Source organism: Equus asinus, chromosome 7, assembly GCF_041296235.1.
Source record: "Equus asinus isolate D_3611 breed Donkey chromosome 7, EquAss-T2T_v2, whole genome shotgun sequence".
NCBI classification, from domain to species: Eukaryota; Metazoa; Chordata; class Mammalia; order Perissodactyla; family Equidae; genus Equus; species Equus asinus.
Genome location: NC_091796.1, coordinates 109,696,300 through 109,713,845, shown reverse-complemented (window position 1 = coordinate 109,713,845; position 17,546 = coordinate 109,696,300). Strand labels below are relative to the sequence as shown.

Here is a 17,546-nt window from a genome sequence, read left to right as displayed (position 1 = left end):
ACAATCAAAACTCGATTGGAAAAGCTTTCAGAAGCATTTCATCTCTCATAGCCAAAAGCTCTTCTGCTAGAGCTCCTCAACCTTAGATCTACACATTTTGGTAAAAATCAGCTGTCTCATTTTGAAACAATAAGAAGATGACCTATGCAATTACAATTAATACATACCTCTGTTTATACCTGTTAATATATACCTCTATGCTTGTCCACTATTTACCCCCAGTGCACAAAACTGGGCAAGATAATGGGATAAAAGCCCAGCACTGAGGGACATGATGGACCAGGACAGGCCGCAGCCACCCTGGCACCGAGGGACAATATTTAGATCATCAATGCTTTCTACCAAAACATTGTCGATCAAAGGGGGAAAATAATGAATAAATGAAGAGCAATAACAAGGGTTAATATATTGAGCTACAGGAGGAATCTATTTGTTTTACAACTCATTTAGCATGAGCTTGTCTTTCTAGAACGGCCTGATGTGGCCTGTCAAGCATGCATCGTACATCTGCTGCAAACATTCACAATGTCCCAAAGGCGAGAATGATGCCCTTAAAATTATCCTCCCCCACATTGGCATTTCTTTATGGGTAAGCATTTCTTCCCAGAAACTAAGGATTAGTTACTAACCGACCCTGCTCATCTTTTGATCACTAACTTGCTGTGCTAGGAAAGCATCTCGTGACTGTAGTCAAAGGGATATTCCTGTCAAATGTGATGTATGTTGCTTTGTTCCAAGACAGTATAGAACCGCTCTGTACACCCCACTTCTTCAAAGTGCTCCCTTCTTTTGTGAAGGTTGTTGTCCGGGCTATATAGTCCTCAGATTGGCTCATTTAATAAACTCACCCCACTTTTGATTTATACACTGACTATGGATTATTTGCATCAACAGTTCCTGACTAGAAATTATGGAGATGAACATGCTCCTAAAGCAACTACAGCAATGCTAACAACTTGCAGAGCTGGTGACCAGTTGCCCATGTTGTGAACTGAGGGTGGCCTGTTGTACGTGGGACAGGTGGCAGAACCACGTGGGCACCACGGAGGCTGAGCTGAGCTGGAGGAGCAGGGAGTGTGCAGTGGTTTATCACGAATTCTTTCTTGGAGGGACCAGACGGCACTCCCTTCACCAAGGCTGCGGCCGATGACATTTTGCAAAGTGTCCACAGCAACATTCCGGGACCACAGGCTCCTCCATCACCTGGCCCTGCCCCATGCAGAGGTTCACTTCCCTCACCAGACCCCAGGGTACCCATGTGACGGCCTCCATGGGGACAGGGCCACTGAGGGACCACCACTGGGTCTCTGAGAGCAGGACCTAAGGAGACAGGGCTCCTCCTGGGAGTCAGGCCTGGGCACCACTCAGCACGGGGAATCCCCACGGAAAGATCAGGAAGATAGAGGGGAACAAGGGCTCCCGCCCAGCCCAGGCACTGGACTCCAGGAGGAGCCTTCCAGCCCCTCGCTGATGAGAGTGGAGCAGAGAGGAGCACCCCCGCCCACAGAGCCTGGTGCTGCCTGCAGGCCACCAACACAGGAGCAAACCAGCGAATAGCTGCTAGGAATAGCTGCAGAAGCCACCCGCTGTGGGGCAGCCGACAGCACACCCATGAACTACCAGACACGATATGGGACCTGGACGTGGGCGCTGCTGTGAAAAACCCCAGCTGTGGAAAGTGGCATGACGACCTGCCAGCAGGGGAGGTGCAGGGACCCGGAGGAGACCATTGGAGGACGTGGGTGGCTCTGGGGACACCGTTGGCCAAAGGGTGCTGCAGACAGCAATGGGCAGGAGGGCCAACTCCCCTCCTACATCTAAGGCCACCTCCTAGAACGTTCACTTCCTAGAGCCTTGGACTCTGCTCTCGGCCCACCTAAGGAGCCACAGCATAAGCCCCTGTCCATTAACCTTTGGAAAGAGCCATGCCCACCCTTGCATCTAGTCACTTTCCTGGCCCCTGGCAATTCTAGGGTGGGGACCACCATGCCCCCAGGGATCCCCAGTTCAAGGCCTAACATGGAAGAGACAGGATGACCCAGAGGTGCACACCAAGCCTTGGGTGAGTCGCGGCACTATAAGATGCAAGACACTGAGGGTCCGTGTCCCCCACACACAGACAGCTGGGTCCTGGCCCACACACGGGAGGACAAGGACAGCACACTGTCTCTCAGATGGAGGAGACCTTTGGGTCCCAGTGACCACCGTGGACTCTGTCCTTGCACATAGACTTCTGTCTGTCCCCAGAGGACAGCTGTGCCTCGAAGGATAGCTTATCTCAGACCCTGGGTGCTACCACCCTTGAGTCAGAGATCCGGCCACAGATGGAGCCAGAGAGGGACGGAGGGAAGAGGCAGGGACCCAGAGGAAGACGGCTTTCTACTCGGAGGGCTGTCCTGGCAGGAGAACAGGATGAGGCCGTGGGCTGGGCTGCGGGCTGTGAGCAGGTCAGCCTGTGTCCACACTGCACGCTGACCGGAGCAGGGGGAGGTTTCGTCTGGGGCGTGGGGACCAGATGGCTCAGGTGAGAGGCCTGGGTGCCCCTGCCTGCGGCAGGGCCATCAGGCACAACTCCTGTGGCAGCCAGAAGGTGAAGAACAACACACGCGCCCAGGCTTCCTGCGCTCTCCCCTGGGTCCTGGCACCTGTGTCCTACACACACCCCTGAGGCAGCCTTGGCCACATTGTACTCCCCCCAGGCTCTCTAAGACAGAAACCACCCAGAAGAAAAGGGAACTTCAGGAAGCAAGCGGTGCCCCCTGGTTTCAGTCCCGTTCTTAGTCTTTGCAGGGCTGTCGGGAGGGCGTTCCCACCTCTGGGAACGGGCTATGAACTCCTAGGAGCGGCCAGTAGAGACAGGGCTCAGGGTTGCAAGGAGCGATATGTGCCCGGGGCCAGAGCAGGGGCGTGGGGGGAGCTCCTCGGAGACCCAGGCTGGGCTGTGCAGGAGCCGCCTCCACGGCCCCGACCCTCGGTGAGTGGGGTCCGCACAGAGCAGGGGGAAGGGAGTGGAGTGGAGGCCGTGAAACTGGTCACAAGAGCTCCAGAGAGCCTAGACACCTAGGGACGACTCTGAGGGGCTCGAGCAGCTGAGCCAGCACGGGGAAGGGCAGGCTGCCCACAGGCCACGATGCCAACCCAACACTGGCCTCAGGGAGCCACCGGCAGGGCGCAACCATACCAACAGGGCTGGACACGCCAGAGGCCATGGACGTCAACTGGGTGGGAGGATGCAGAGCCTTCGAGGAACATGATGGCCTGGAGGCCAGAAGCCTGAGGGCTGCACTTGGCCAGCTGTGCTGAGGGCAGGACCAGCCAGGAGCTGAGCTGCTGCAGCACGGACGCCAAGATGGACAGATGGGTTTGAGCACAGAGAGGGGGCTGGCTCAGACAGGGTAGGAAAAGGACCTCTAGGTGGCCTAAGGGTCCTGTCCAGGCCAAGGAGCTGGCTCAAGCTCCAGGGCAGGGCCTAAGGGGACAGTCGCAGGGTCCTGGGCTACGACTGGGACCAAGGGCAGCAGGTGAGCCAGGAGCAGAGCCTGAGGGGCCAGCGGGGACTCCCGGTGCTCAGAACTCAGATCGCACAGGGCTGGGCAGGAGCTCAGCAGCTACAGGCAGGCATCGGGAGCCAGGCAGTGAGGGTCTGATCTGGAGCACAAACCGGGGCTGCAAGGCAGGGAGCTGGGGGATGAGGGCAGGCCGTCCCAGCAATGGAGGGAGCACAATCCCGAGGGGGCTTCCGAGGGCAGTGTGGCGCAAGGAGAGGGCAAGGCCCGGCTGGGGCCAGGAGCTCCTCCAGGAGGGGACCACGACAGGCTGGGGCTCTGCCAGGGGAGAGCTGGCCAGAGAAAGGATGGGCACCTGTGGCTCCAGGAGGCAAAGCCCAGTGCTGGGAAAGGAGTGTGGCCAGGATGGAGGGGAAACCTGGGCTGAGGGCACTGGGAGATGCAGGAGGGGCAGAGGCAGCCCTGGGCTGAGCTCAGGGACCTGAGCTGTGAAGAGGGGACCATACGACAGGAGGGGCAGAGAGATGCTATCGACCTGGAGCTCCAGGGTCAAGGGGCTGAGCAGCTACAGGTGAGCAAGGGCAGTCAGGAGAGCACAAGAGGCAAGAGGTTGCCCAGGAGGTCCGGGAAAGCAGACACAGCAGCGACAGGAGAACAGGGCAGTTGGGAGTGCAGGAGGTGCAGGGGGCTGCCCAGGAACTCTGGGGGAGCAGGCAGAGCAGCTACAGGTGAGCAGGGGCAGGTGGGAGGGCTGGAGGGGCAGGGGGCAGCCAAGGAGCTCCAGGGGAGCAGGCAGGGCAGCTACAGGTGAGCAGGGGCAGGTGGGAGGGCAGAAGGGGCAGGAGGCTTCCCAGGAGCTCCGGGGGAGCAGGCAGAGCAGCTATAGGCGAGCAGGGGCAGGTGGGAGGGCAGAAGGGGCAGGAGGCTTCCCAGGAGCTCCGGGGGAGCAGGCAGAGCAGCTATAGGCGAGCAGGGGCAGGAGGGAGGGCTGGAGGGGCAGGGGGCTGCCCTGGCTCTTAGGGGAGGAAGGGCACTGGGCCTGAGTTATTCAGAGCCCTCAAGCAGTCAGACCTGAGCAGGCACAGGGAGCAGGGAGAGCTGGTGGCTAAGGGGCCTCAGGTGAGGCTGAGCAGGAGCAAGAGTGTGAGCTGCTGGAGTGGCCGGGTTGGTGCTCCTTGGAATGGATGGGGGACTCTGGGTAGGGATGTCTCTGGTGCTGAAGGTGCAGGGGGGCATCCCTGAGGAGATCCAGTGGGATGCAGTTCTTGTGTCCAGGGGCACCAGTCCTGTTCTGGTGCTTGTGAGGTCTTGGGACAGGAGGGGTAGACATGTGGAAGCAATGTAGGGTGACCCAGGGCAGTGGACCTGGCAGAGGGAAGAGCGAGCGGCACCTTGGGGCCTGAGCCAGGGCTGCCAGCCTGGGGAGAGGCCTGGCAGGGCTCTGGAGCTGAGCAGACAGGACTCAGGGTCAGAAGGGACAGGCCGGGCCCGGACATGTGGGTAAAGACTGCACCCAAGCCCGTACGGGGGCCTGGGGATGCTGGCACCTAGAGAAGAGGAACGCCGAGGGCAGTGCACAGCTCCCACCTGCGCCCAGGGGCCGGCTGTGCTGGGGAAGGACCACGGCTGGAGGAGGGCTCTGCAGTGAGCAAGGAGCTGGACAGCCCCAAGAGCAGGGAGGGCGGAGGGCAGGCGGCACTGGCAGGGAGGGGCCGGAGGTGAGCTCAGGAAGCCGGGCCAGGAGGACCTGAGGCGGGAGGGGGCCCAGAGGCAGATGCAGGAGGCAGGGCTGGGGGCCCACAGAGAAGGGAAGGGAGGGGGACAAGGAGACTCCCAGGGACGGGGTCCAGGACAGGGAAGGGGTCCAGGGAAGGGACGGGGTCCAGGACAGGGAAGGGATGGGGTTCATGACAGGGATGGGGTCCAGGGCAAGGACACGTTCCAGAGCAAGGACAGTGTCAGGGCCGGGACGGGGACCAGGGAAGCGTCAGAGAGAAGGGCCCATGTTGCAGTGGCTGCAGAACTGACTCAAAAGACACGGGGCCTGGTGAGCAGAGACAGGCCGTGGTGAGTGCTGGGCGGAGGGCTGGGAGCTAACACAGGCATGTGGGGCAGAGGCCCACCACACCTGAGGAGGGGTCACTCACCCAGGGCCAGGCCAGGCTTAGTTGATAGGACAGAGGGCTTTGCGAACCAGCAAAAGCCCCCCGGGAGCAGCAGTCTCTGGTCAGGGCTCAGACAGGGCCTCGGTCAGTCTGCCCACCCATTGGAGGCCTCAGCAAGTACAAGGGGACAGGGACCTCGAAGGGACTCTAATCCAGGTGGTGATGCTGTGCTGACCGGGTGACCAGTCCAGAGCCCGTGGCTGCAGAGTCACCAGCCCAGAGGGACAGGGAGCCACGCAGGGCATTTAGTCTGAAGACTATCTGGAAGCACATAGGCGCTGGACTTAGCAGTGCTCAGGCCTGGGCACCTGACGCCCTCCCCGGACCCTCACAGGGGAAGGCCCTGGTGTAACATGCCTCCTCTCCTGCAGCCTCCACCACGGCCCCGAAGGTCTTCCCGCTGGCCTCGCACTCTGCGGGCACATCTGGCTCCACGGTGGCCCTGGGCTGCCTGGTCTCCAGCTACTTCCCAGAGCCGGTGACCGTGTCCTGGAACTCAGGCACGCTGACCAGCGGTGTGCACACCTTCCCGTCCGTCCTGCAGTCCTCGGGGCTCTACTCCCTCAGCAGCATGGTGACCGTGCCTGCCAGCAGCTTGAAGAGCCAGACCTACATCTGCAACGTAGCCCACCCGGCCAGCAGCACCAAGGTGGACAAGAAAATCGGTGAGAGGAGGGGCTGCAGGGAGGGCATTTCCTGCGAGACAGGCCAGGCTCTGCCCTCCTGGCTGGACCCCAGGACGGCGGGGGAGGCCTCCTGAGCAAAGGGAGGGGTCCTCTGGGCGTTTCTGCTATGCCCAGAGCAGGGGCAGGCTGGACAGCCCGGACCCAGCCCCTCGGGTCACGGTGGGGGCACGCTGGTGTCAGAGCTCCCAAAACCTGGCCCTGATGTCAGCTCACCCCAAGGCCGCCTCCCTCCACCCTCGGTGACAGCTTTCTGTTCTCTCTGCAGTCATAAAAGAGTGTGGCGGCTGCCCCACATGCCCAGGTGAGTCAGCTGGGCCTCGGCCTCCACCCCCAGGAGGCGGCTGGAGCACAGGCGTGGCCCATACGGGACAAGGGCTCAAGAGGAGGCCCACCCAAGTGCTGACCCCGCCCATTGCTATGTCTCCCCCCAGAATGTCTCCCAGTTGGGCCTGTCGTGTTCATCTTCCCCCCAAAACCCAAGGACGTCCTCATGATCTCCCGAACACCCACGGTCACCTGTGTGGTGGTGGACGTGGGCCACGACTTCCCCGATGTCCAGTTCAACTGGTACGTGGATGGAGTGGAGACGCACACAGCCACAACGGAGCCAAAGCAGGAACAGAAGAACAGCACTTACCGCGTGGTCAGCATCCTCCCCATCCAGCACAACGACTGGCTGTCCGGAAAGGAGTTCAAGTGTAAGGTCAACAACAAAGCCCTCCCAGCCCCTGTCCAGAAGACCGTCTCCAAGCCCACAGGTGAGGGCAGGGCAGATGGGCACGGGGAGGGTACCACCCAGGAGGGATGGTCTGTGCTGACTTCTGTGCCCACAGGGCAGCCCCGGGAGCCGCAGGTGTATGTCCTGGCCCCACACCGGGATGAGTTGTCCAAGAACAAGGTCAGCGTGACCTGCCTGGTCAAGGACTTCTACCCAACTGACATTGACATCGAGTGGAAGAGCAACGGGCAGCCAGAGCCGGAGGCCAAGTACAGCACCACCCCAGCCCAGCAGGACGGCGACGGGTCCTACTTCCTGTACAGCAAGCTCACTGTGGAGACTAACAGGTGGCAGCAGGGAACGACATTCACGTGTGCGGTGATGCACGAGGCTCTCCACAATCACTACACGGAGAAATCCGTCTCCAAGTCTCCCGGTAAATGAGCCACACGCCCAGCAACCAGCACGCCATCCCTCCCTCCCCGTGGGCTCTCCAGGTCCCACAAGGAGACCTGAGCCCCCACCCTGGTGTACATACCTCCCGGGCACCCAGCATGAAATAAAGCACCCAGCATGGCCCTGGGACCCTGCGACGCGGTCGTGGTTCTTTCTGAGGCAGAGCTCTGGCACTTGGCCAGGCCTGCAGGCAGCGGGGCAGCCAGGCTCCAAGGCCACATTGTCACTATTACAGGAGAGTGGGTCCCATTCGGATCAGACCCAGGGTGTGGGAACCTGTGCAGGCCGCCCAGGAGAGCAGGAGGGGCTGCCGAGCGGGCAAGGGCCTCGCCAGAGGCGGCAGCTCCTCTGGGCCGCCCTCCTGCCAGCAGCAGCTCGGGGCTGGAGGGTGGCCAGGGAACAGGAGAAGCCCCTCCAGAGCCATCAGGGAAATGCACGTGAGGGCATCCCTCCTCTGTAGGAGCCCGAGCTCTGGGACCATGGCCCATCCTTGTACCCAGGATCCCTGTCCACTGGGTCACTCAAGAGCTCTGCCTGATGGCTCTGGCCTGCACAAGAGGCTTGCAGGCCCATGGTGTGGGGACAGGCCCTCCTTTGCCCTCGGGCACTCCAAGATCAGGCCCCCACCCTCCCTCAGGTGAGGGGGCTCTACCTGACTTTGTCCTGCCTGGGGCCAGGCCTGTCCACTCGAGGGGACACTTCAGGTCCCCAAGGAGCCGAAGCAGGTGGCCTTGAGTGCCCAGGGAGGACCGTCCCTGATGGCCATGTGGGCACTGAGCCCACAGCCATTGAAAACAAGCCCCTCTCACTGAGCAGTGCCAGCCCACACACCAGCTCCACACATCCGCACACCAGTGCACACAAGGACACACACACACAGAGCTGGCCTTACACACTGGATCCTCACACAAGGGCAACCTGCACATGCCCAACAGAGCAAGGAGCGCGCTCTCCTAAACCCTCAGCCTGGACACCAGCTGGTCCCCACCCCTTCCCATGACCCACGGGCTGCCCAGTGCTCGTCCTCACACTGACTACATGACCAGCTCTGACAACTTGCCCTCTGCTTCCCCGGGGCACATACCCCCAGCCTAACACACAGAAAGCCCACACCCAGCTGTCCCCAGCACTCCCACGGCTCAGGCACTAGGGACACATCCAATCCTGTCTCGGCCCTTCCCCGGGGCAGGGGCCAAGCTGCCCACAGGCTCTGCTGACCCTCCCGTCCTCGGGTCCTGGTCCCCAGGAGAGAGGAGGCAGGGCCTGAGCCTCCATCCTGCAGGGCTTGGGTGCCTTCTGCCTAGAGGGCCCAGCAGAAGGCAGAGTAGAGGAGATGGTTGGTCCCCCACTGGCCTGGCTGAGACCTGGGTCAGGGGTGACTGGCCAAGACTTGGGGTCCCAGCTGGAGGAAAGAGGGGTTGAGCTTGGTGCCCAGAGACTGACCTCAGGACCCTCTGGCCCAGCCCAGCTGAGGGATCCAACCTGCCCTGCCCACTCTGCCACTGAGAGAGTCCCCACCCCGCAGGCCCCACTGACCCTGCCTAGCCCCCTCGGGCAGGCACAGCACTGACCACCCGCTCCCTGTGCAGAGATGGCCCTGGACGAGAACTGTGCCGAGACCCAGGACGGGGAGCTGGACGGGCTGTGGACCACCATTTCCATCTTCATCACGCTCTTCCTGCTCAGCGTGTGCTACAGCGCCACCGTCACCCTCTACAAGGTGGGCCAGGCCGTCCCCACATCGTCCCTTCTCTGTCACCATGCTGTCCCCACACTGTCCTCACCATGTCGCCACTCTGTCATCTTGCTACCTCATCACTATACCCCCCATCTCCAAATTGACACTTGGCTGTTCCAACATTATCTCCACACTGTCCTTCACTGTCCCCATGCTGTCCCCCCACTGTGCCCTCACTGTTCACTGTCTACTCTGTCTCCTCTTTGTCCCGACCATGTCCCCTTGCTGTCCCCCCGTCACCCCCCACTGTGAGGTGGCCCGGGTGCAGGGAAGGCAGGCCCTGGCGGAGGCCGGCGTTGGGTCCAGGCCACGCTCACCCCTGGCCCGCCCGCTGCAGGTGAAATGGATCTTCTCCTCGGTGGTGGAGCTGAAGCGGACGATCGTCCCCGACTACAGGAACATGATCGGGCAGGCAGCCTAGGGCCACTCCACCTGGGCGGGTGTCCAGGGCCGCCCCAGACTGTAGACAGCATCCACGTCCAGCCGTTCATGCTGCTCAGCCACCATGCAGACCTGCTCCTCTACTTCTGACCTCACCAAATGCTGACCTACTGCCCTGTGACCTCATGGCCACCACTACCTGCACCTCGCCTTCTGGCCTCAAGCCACCGGAGGCTGCATCCTGCCCCCTGACGCCCAGTGGAGAACAGAGGAGACGGCAGTTGTAACCCTGAGCAGAGCTACTGGAGGCCCATGGGCCCACGTACAGCAGCCATTAAGAGTTGATGGGGCCATGTGGACGCTGCAGCATTGGGGCGGAGAATCCCTCACCAGGACGGCCCCAGGTTGGCATGTCGGTCACCATGGACGATGTGGAGGGCCGGCCTTCCCATGGCCGTCTGGGCAGGGACAGGCCAGCATGCAAACAGCATCTCTGCCGGGCTCCAGGACGCGGGGTGCCGGGAGGAGACACCTGGTTTCAGATCCTGGAGTGGGAGCATCTGCCCCAAGCCCCGGAGGCCTCGGGGCCATCGTCCACCAGCAGGGAAGCTTCCGGGTGTACCCCTCACGGTCACTCAGATGACAGCCACCTGAGTAGACTGCTGGAAGAGGGCCTGCGCCCATGGCCGCAGCAGGACCCCTGGCGGGTGGAGGTGGCATCACCTGGGAAGAGTCCATATCTGGCCAGAGGGCCTCCTGGGGAGGGGCCCGAGTCCCCTTCCACAGGAATTCCGAGTTGCTCCACGGGGCAGGGAGGAGAGACGAGACCACCAAGGAGAGAGCTGGGGCCTCAGGGAACCGGGCAGGGGGACCGAGCCAGACCCCTGACCTCACTGCCCTGGGAACCATTGCCCCCTCACGTCTCTGAACAAAGGGCAAATCAGCATCAAGGACGGGGAGGACACAGCTGCCCACGGGAAGCAGAGGCGGCCCCGACCTGCCTGCCAGGGCCCTGCACAGAGAGACGGCTCAAGGAAAGCCCACAGTGGGAGCTTGGGTAGCTTTTCTCCTTCTTGAAGTTTCTACAGCCCATTGATTGTCTTTACAGTTTCTTTTTCTAAAACAACAATAAAATACCCTGAAAATTCCATAACTGCCTATGTTGACGCCTCGTGGAACCCACAGCCTGGCCGAGTCGTGCATTGGGGCTCCCTCCACACCCTCACAGCTCCATGACCTTCCAGCCCTCCCTCCGCTCCTGCCCTCAGCTCTCCAGCCCCCGGGGTTCCCTGGGTGAGGAGGGCGGCCCGGAAACGGTGTGATGAGGAGGGAGGGGGTACACGGGCCTCATGGGGAGCAGGACCAGCCTGGGCCCGGGCAGGAGGAGCGTCCAGCACTGACCCAGGCCAGAGGAAGGACCGCGTGTGGGGTGTGTGTTAGTCAGCACGGGCGGCTGTAACGACCCACGTGGGCGGCCTGAACACCAGATATTTGTCCTCACACGTTCTGGAGGCGGGACACCCCACATCAGGGCGTCAGCAGGGGATTCTCCTGAGGCCTCTCTCTGGGGCATGTAGATGGCCTCTTCTCCCCCTGTCCTCACATCGTCCTCCCTCTGCGAGTGTCGGGGTCCTGACCCCTCTTCTTATAAGGACCCCAATCCTATTGGATCAGGGCCCACGCTATGGACCCCGTTGTAACTTATTACCCCTGGAAGGACCCTAGCTCCAGATACAGCCACATTCTGAGGTCCTGGGGTCAGGGCTTCAAGATTGGAATTTGGACGACACAATTAAGCCCCAAACAGGGGTGTCGGTCCCAGCACATACACACACAGCGCCCTGTCCCGCACGCTCAGCTATCGATTACCTGGGTCCCTCTCGCTGCCTCCCACCCAGAGTCTCTGCTCATGCTGTTCCCTTCTCCCGGGGTCCCTTCCCTCTACACACCCCGCAAACTCCTACACACCCTTCTCTTAGCTCTGAGCTCCAGGCCTCCTCTCAGTCTTCCATAATGCACCCAGCAGAACGCTCCCCACCACCCCGGGCCTGGTCTGTGCCGGCCTCTGCCACTCAGTCTCCCCCTGCGTCCACTCCCCAGACACAAAAAAGATCATCCCGCAAACAGCAAATTGAGGACACCATGATGAGTGCATAGGGGGAAAGTGCCGGGAGCTGAGAGGCCCCACAACCAAAGGGACTGAGGGAGGCTTTCCCAGGGAGCAGCTGACGCAGAGTCTGGAGGAACGGGGTGCCCGGCCTCGCCCCGCTCTGCTCCTCAGCACCAGGTCACCTGCGCCCCCGCCCTGTCACAGAACTTCCTGAGCCCAGGATACGTGGGCCCACGTGGGAGAAGACATTTGAAACATGTTAAAGGACTGATTGTAAATCATGGTGTGATCACCAGACTCATGTAGACAGACAATGAACACATTTCAAAGACTTCATTGAACTCAGCAATTAAGGGCTTATAACCAGCTCTAAGTAGAATTCAAACTACCTCGTGGATGTAGTGGAACCAAGAATGCTAAAGGACCTTGTGAATAGAGGCATTTTCAGATGCATCTGATTTGTCCTCCTGAGAGAGGGAGGAGTCAACCATCCTTCCAAGAAGAGCATACCCATGGCCTTGATTCTCTACAACGGACAGAGTTGTAAAATAGCCCAAAGAGGGTGGAAAGGGCGGAGCCCCCACCACTCACATCACCTGGGGGGGGCGGGACAGTGCCTTGCTTCCCACTGAAGACAGAAGTCACCTTTGGTCCATTTCAAAGTCTGTCCCAATATTTTCTACAAACATGCAACTGACAACGTGTCCAGAATATGCAGGGAACTCCTGCAAATCAATTACAGAAACCACACAGTTCAGTAGAGAAATGGCCAAGAGCATTGAACAGGCGTCTCCCGGAAGACATCCAAATAGCCTGAAACCGAGGGAAAGGAGGCTGAGCCACGCTGGTTATAAGGGAATGAGAATGAAAACCACGTGAGAGAAAGCAGTTCCGATTCCCAGGTCGGGGAGCAGCTTGCACCAGACGAAGCCCCTGCAGACGCAACCGTGAACTCGGGAAACTGTGCAAAGCGGCAACGGTGTGAAGGCGCTGGGGAACAGCCAAGGAGGCAGACGCTGGACAGGATCTCCCCTGGAAACCTTTGTCGGAAGGTGCTCCCGCGTCCACGCAACAGTGTAAGTGGAACCCGGCTGACGCTGTGACCATCCCGGAGTGGGGTCAGGTCACAGGATTCAGGGCTGCATCTCAAGAGCAGCTGGCAAGGCAGGGAGATGTGCATAAAAGGGGGAGCCACAGCAGGGGAACCCCAAAACCTGCCTGTAACCTCTGCTCTAGTGCTGGGCTAGCCCCATAACGGCCTGTGTAGGGAGCCCCACAGGGCCCCGCCAAAACACCAGCTGGGAGGTCAGGACACCTGCCAGGATTTGAGCTCCAGCCACTACACGGCAGGCAGACGAGGAGTCTGAGGCCCGTCGAGCCAATGGCCTCCTGACATCAGAACCAGCACTATTCTAGGCCGAGGACCTCAGATGGCAGCAGCGAAACTTCCTCCTCCCGACAGGAGCCAGCCCTCCCCGATGGGAAGGAGGACCAGGGGGCAGGCTGGCGCCTGCGAGGGGAGGCCGGGTACAGGCCCCTCAGGAGGATCCAGCCATCTGCTGAGGGAGCCAGCAAGCCCTGGGCAGCCCTCAGCCCTGCGCGGACTTGGCCAGGCAGGGTCTCAGCCTCATCATCACTGCCCTCGGGTCTCCTGCCTGCTGGCCAGCTGGCCACTCCTCCAGACAAGCAGATACCCTGCAGCCAGGACCCGGTAGGTCTGAGTCTGCGGACGGTGGGGTTTTGGGCAGGATCAGGTTGACGGCACAGCCAGGGGCCGGGCACCACAGCCTGAAGATGAGAACATGGTACCCACCTGGACAGAGGCTGAGCGTCAGGCCCTTCGGAGCTGAGGCCAGAGCGGCCATCTGTGCAGACCACACTGGGCCTCCTGTTCAGGAAGTCAACCCACTGAAGTTATCAGGGGTGGACACCAGGAACAGGTACCCCTTCCCTGAGCTCCTTCCATGCTTCTAGAATGTTCTCTCCTCAGGGGGCCATGGACTCAGATGCAGACAATCCTCCTGTTTCTTCCAGGTGGACTTTTGGGGGTGAGGTATGATAGGACCCTCAGGGTACTGTTCACCCCACCCCTCCAGGGATGACTTTGGTCAACACGGAAGGTTCTGGAGGGACTGGGACAAGACTCTCGTTGTGAAGCTCCCCGAGTGCATGACCCCAAGAGGCCTGCGTGGCCTGGAGACCAGAGGACTCCCTCTACCTGTCTCGACCACACCTGCTCAGGCCAAAAGGCGGGACCTGGCAGCGGCTGTTCTGAGATCCTGGGACAGTGGACCAGGCCGAGAAATGGTCAGGATGCAGCAGTCGCCCTACACCTGTTGCTGGACAGAGGGCCTGGGGTTCAGGAGTGTGACGTGCATGCCCAGCACACCCAGGATCTCAGCAGAAAGCTGCAAAGATCTCAGTTACAGGGAGGGGCCTTAATTTTTGTGTTTTGTTTTGTTTCTTGTGAGGAAGACGTGCCCTGAGCTAACATCTGTGCCAGTCTTCCTCCATTTTGTATTGGGGACGCCACGACAGCATGGCTGGATGAGCGGTGTGTAGGGCCACACCCAGGATCTGAAACTTTTAACCCCTGGTCACTGAAGCGGAGCATGCAAACTTAACCAATATACCAACGGGCCAGCCCTTTTTACGTATTATATGGGCACAAGATAAGCCTTTGTTTCCGTTCTTACTCAAATGCCCTCAACTGCCTGCTCAGTCGGGACCGGGTCTGGTCTGGGCGCTGATGAGGACCGTGGAGCAGCCGTGGTCATCCCATGGGCTGCAGACTGTATGTGTGGCCTGAGGGTCACTAAAAGTAAGGACCCACTGCCCACCCCACTTCCCACACGTGCATACAGCCGTCTGCAGGAGTCGCTCCAGGAGGGCCTGGCGCCCTGGACATTCACGCTGCCCGGGGATCCTCATGGACATACCTGTTCAGAAAACACCACAATTATTGGTGAGAGACTGAACACACGAATGGACAGAGGCCAGACTGCTCACGAGCACGGAGGCCTGACCACCACCTGCAGCCGCCCAGGCAGCCGAGCCCTCATCCCAGGAACCGGGGGGCAGCAGCCTGCTCTCTGCGCTCAGACCTGCAGGATGTCAGACCTCGGTCTCCAGGACAGCCCAGGAGTGAACAGCCACCCGTGCATCACCCCAAACCTCCGGGCCTGATCAGTGACTGCGACTTCTCTGATTTCATCCCCACTACGGATTTAGGATGACCAGAGAGAGCCCAATGCGCTCCCAGCAATCACGGACACCCCACCTCCCCAAGACCCCATCAGGTGCCTCTGAAGCCCCTTTTTCCTATAAAGAAGCTTTCTATACATAGAAAACATTTTAATGTATCAACATATATCATGTAATATGTTTACATGTATACATTATAGACACGTCTATGGGTAACTATAGAAGCACACAGTAACAACTCACACATGTGCGTGGAATAAAGCTGCAAAGGCCGCCCCCACTCCCTCCCGCCTTGACTCCTTGGCGGCAGCAGCTGCGAATATTCAGCCTTTGCTTTTCCCATTTGTGTGGTCTTCATTTCCAGTGTTTGGGCCTGAGGTCTTGTGACAATAGCTCACAATCATAGTCACAATCAACCCCAAATATGCCTTCAGTCCTGGACACAACAGGGACAAAGGGGAAGCTGCTGAGCATCAAGCACAAAGCGGACCTGGGCAAGGGCGGGGAGGTGGGTCACCTGCAGAAATTAGCAGAGAAGTGGAGATCAAGGGCCCCCAGGACCCCCAGAGTAGCAGGTGGGCAGGGAGCTCCCTCCCAGCGATTGCAGGACCCAGTGCCAGAAGAGGGATGTAGACAGTGGCCCTGCCCGTGCGGCCTCATCCTCGTGGACCTGTCACACAGCTGGGACTGCATGCACCCGAGAAGGGCACCCTGAACCACACTACAAAGAGAATCAGTGCGTTTCCTTGAGATTTGGAGCGAGGGGCCTGCCAGGGGTCCTTGGCGCGGCGCTGGGAGGGATGGAGCAGCCTCATCAGGAACTTCAGGAGCAAACATCAGGAGCTTCCCCAGGACCCGAACCTGGGCGACTCGGGAAGCCATCACGGGCTCCTCCTGGCCGCACCCCCGGCTCCCCTTACGAGTCCATACGTGTCCGGGCCCCTGGGAGCGTCAGTCCCCCTGAAATGCCTGCAGGGGTCACGCTCCTACATCCACCCAGACGCACACAGCAATCGGGAGAGGTGCTACCGCAAGCAGACCTCCTAGGCGGAGCTGGCGTGGCTGAGCTGGCCTGGTGCCCATGGAAGCAGCAGAGAGGGGCCACGGCGGGAATGAGAGCTGGTGGACCAAGGCTCACGGCGGCCATCCGGCTCTGAGGTGGCCTCTGCAGCGGCCTGGAGTGAGGGGCGGAATGGAGGTAAGGCTGGGGGTGGGGCAGATGCTGTCCAGACAGGTCAGGTGAGGTGAGGAATGAGGGCTGCCAGGTCACGGGCTGGGCGGGCGTCTTATCTCTGCTCGGGAGGACCTGCAGCGATGCATGACACCTCGGCTCTGACATCCCAGTTCGGGACAGGGCCAGAGGAAGGGCTTCTGTGAACACCTTCAAAGCATCTCTTTGCTCTGTGACCACAGGGCGACTGTTCCTGAAAGCCAGCCCCAGAGCCCCACTCGACAGGTCACAGCATCTCAGCACGAGGTAAGTTCACAGCCTCACCAGCTTTCCCATGTGAAAGGATTTGTCCCGAAAGAATGGGTCCTTCAGAGCCAGATGGGGACGTGTGTGTGGATCCTGAAAAGCCCTGTGGCTTGAACACCCAGACCTTATGGTCACGCCCTCTCCAGCCAAGTGGCCCACGCCCCACAGGGATCCGGGGACAGCAGTGGCCTGGTGCCTGAAAACCCTGTCATGATCCCAAGAGTGACTGCTCATCCTCCACACCAGCCCCACCACCATAACCAGGGGCAGAGAGCATGGGGACCAGGAGGGGTACCGAGCACCCAAAGTCAATGCATGACGTGCCAATTTGCCTTGCTAGACTCTCTGGCACAGAGGAGAGAGTGGGTTCTTTGGGTCTAACACCCAAGAGCCAGGACACCATCAGGGATTTTTCCAAACTCTTCAACATCAGCGATGATGAAAAAAAGCACTATCAGTGGCCAGCCCAGTGGCAGAGTGGTTAAGTTTGCATGCACCTCTTTGGCGGCCTGGGATTCACAGGTTCAAATCCCGGGCATGGACCTACACACTGCTCATCAAGCCATGCAGTGGCTGCATCCCACATACAAAATCAGGAACATTCGGACAGATGTTAGCTCAACAGCAATCTTCCTCAAGCGCAAAGAGGAAGATCGGTGACAGATGTTAGCTCAGAGCCAATCTACCTCACCAACAAAAAAAAGAAAGCAATAAGAAAAGTTAATATCCTGAGGAATAGGAGGAAGGAATTTGGTGTAAAACTATTCAGCCTGACCTTGATTTTCCAGAAAGGCCTGATGTGACCTGTCGAGCATGCATTGTCCATCTGCTGTAAACTTGTACAATGACCCAAAGCCAAGAATGATGCCCTTAAAGACAAGGATGTACGCCTCACCCCCACATCAGCATTTCTTTATAGATAAGCATTTCTTCCAAGAAACTAAGGATTCATTGCTGACCTACTGTGCTCATCTCATGACCGCTGACCTGCTGTGCTAGTAAAGCATCTCGTGACTGTAGTAAGAGGGATATTCCTGTCCTGTGTGATGTGCGTCCCTTGTTCCAGGATGGTATATAACCACTCCGTACACCCCTCTTCTCAGAA

At 59.7% G+C, this 17,546-nt stretch overlaps 2 gene segments (V, D, J or C); both read left to right on the top strand.

Moving 5' to 3' along the window:
- LOC106827306 (immunoglobulin heavy constant alpha-like) overlaps window positions 1-17,546 on the top strand; it is a 678,397-nt gene that overhangs the window by 582,525 nt on the left and 78,326 nt on the right.
- LOC106846423 (immunoglobulin gamma-1 heavy chain-like) lies at window positions 5,947-7,668 on the top strand. The segment is given in 4 exon segments: window positions 5,947-6,336; window positions 6,623-6,658; window positions 6,789-7,115; window positions 7,191-7,668. Coding segments are annotated over 4 exon segments (786 nt in total).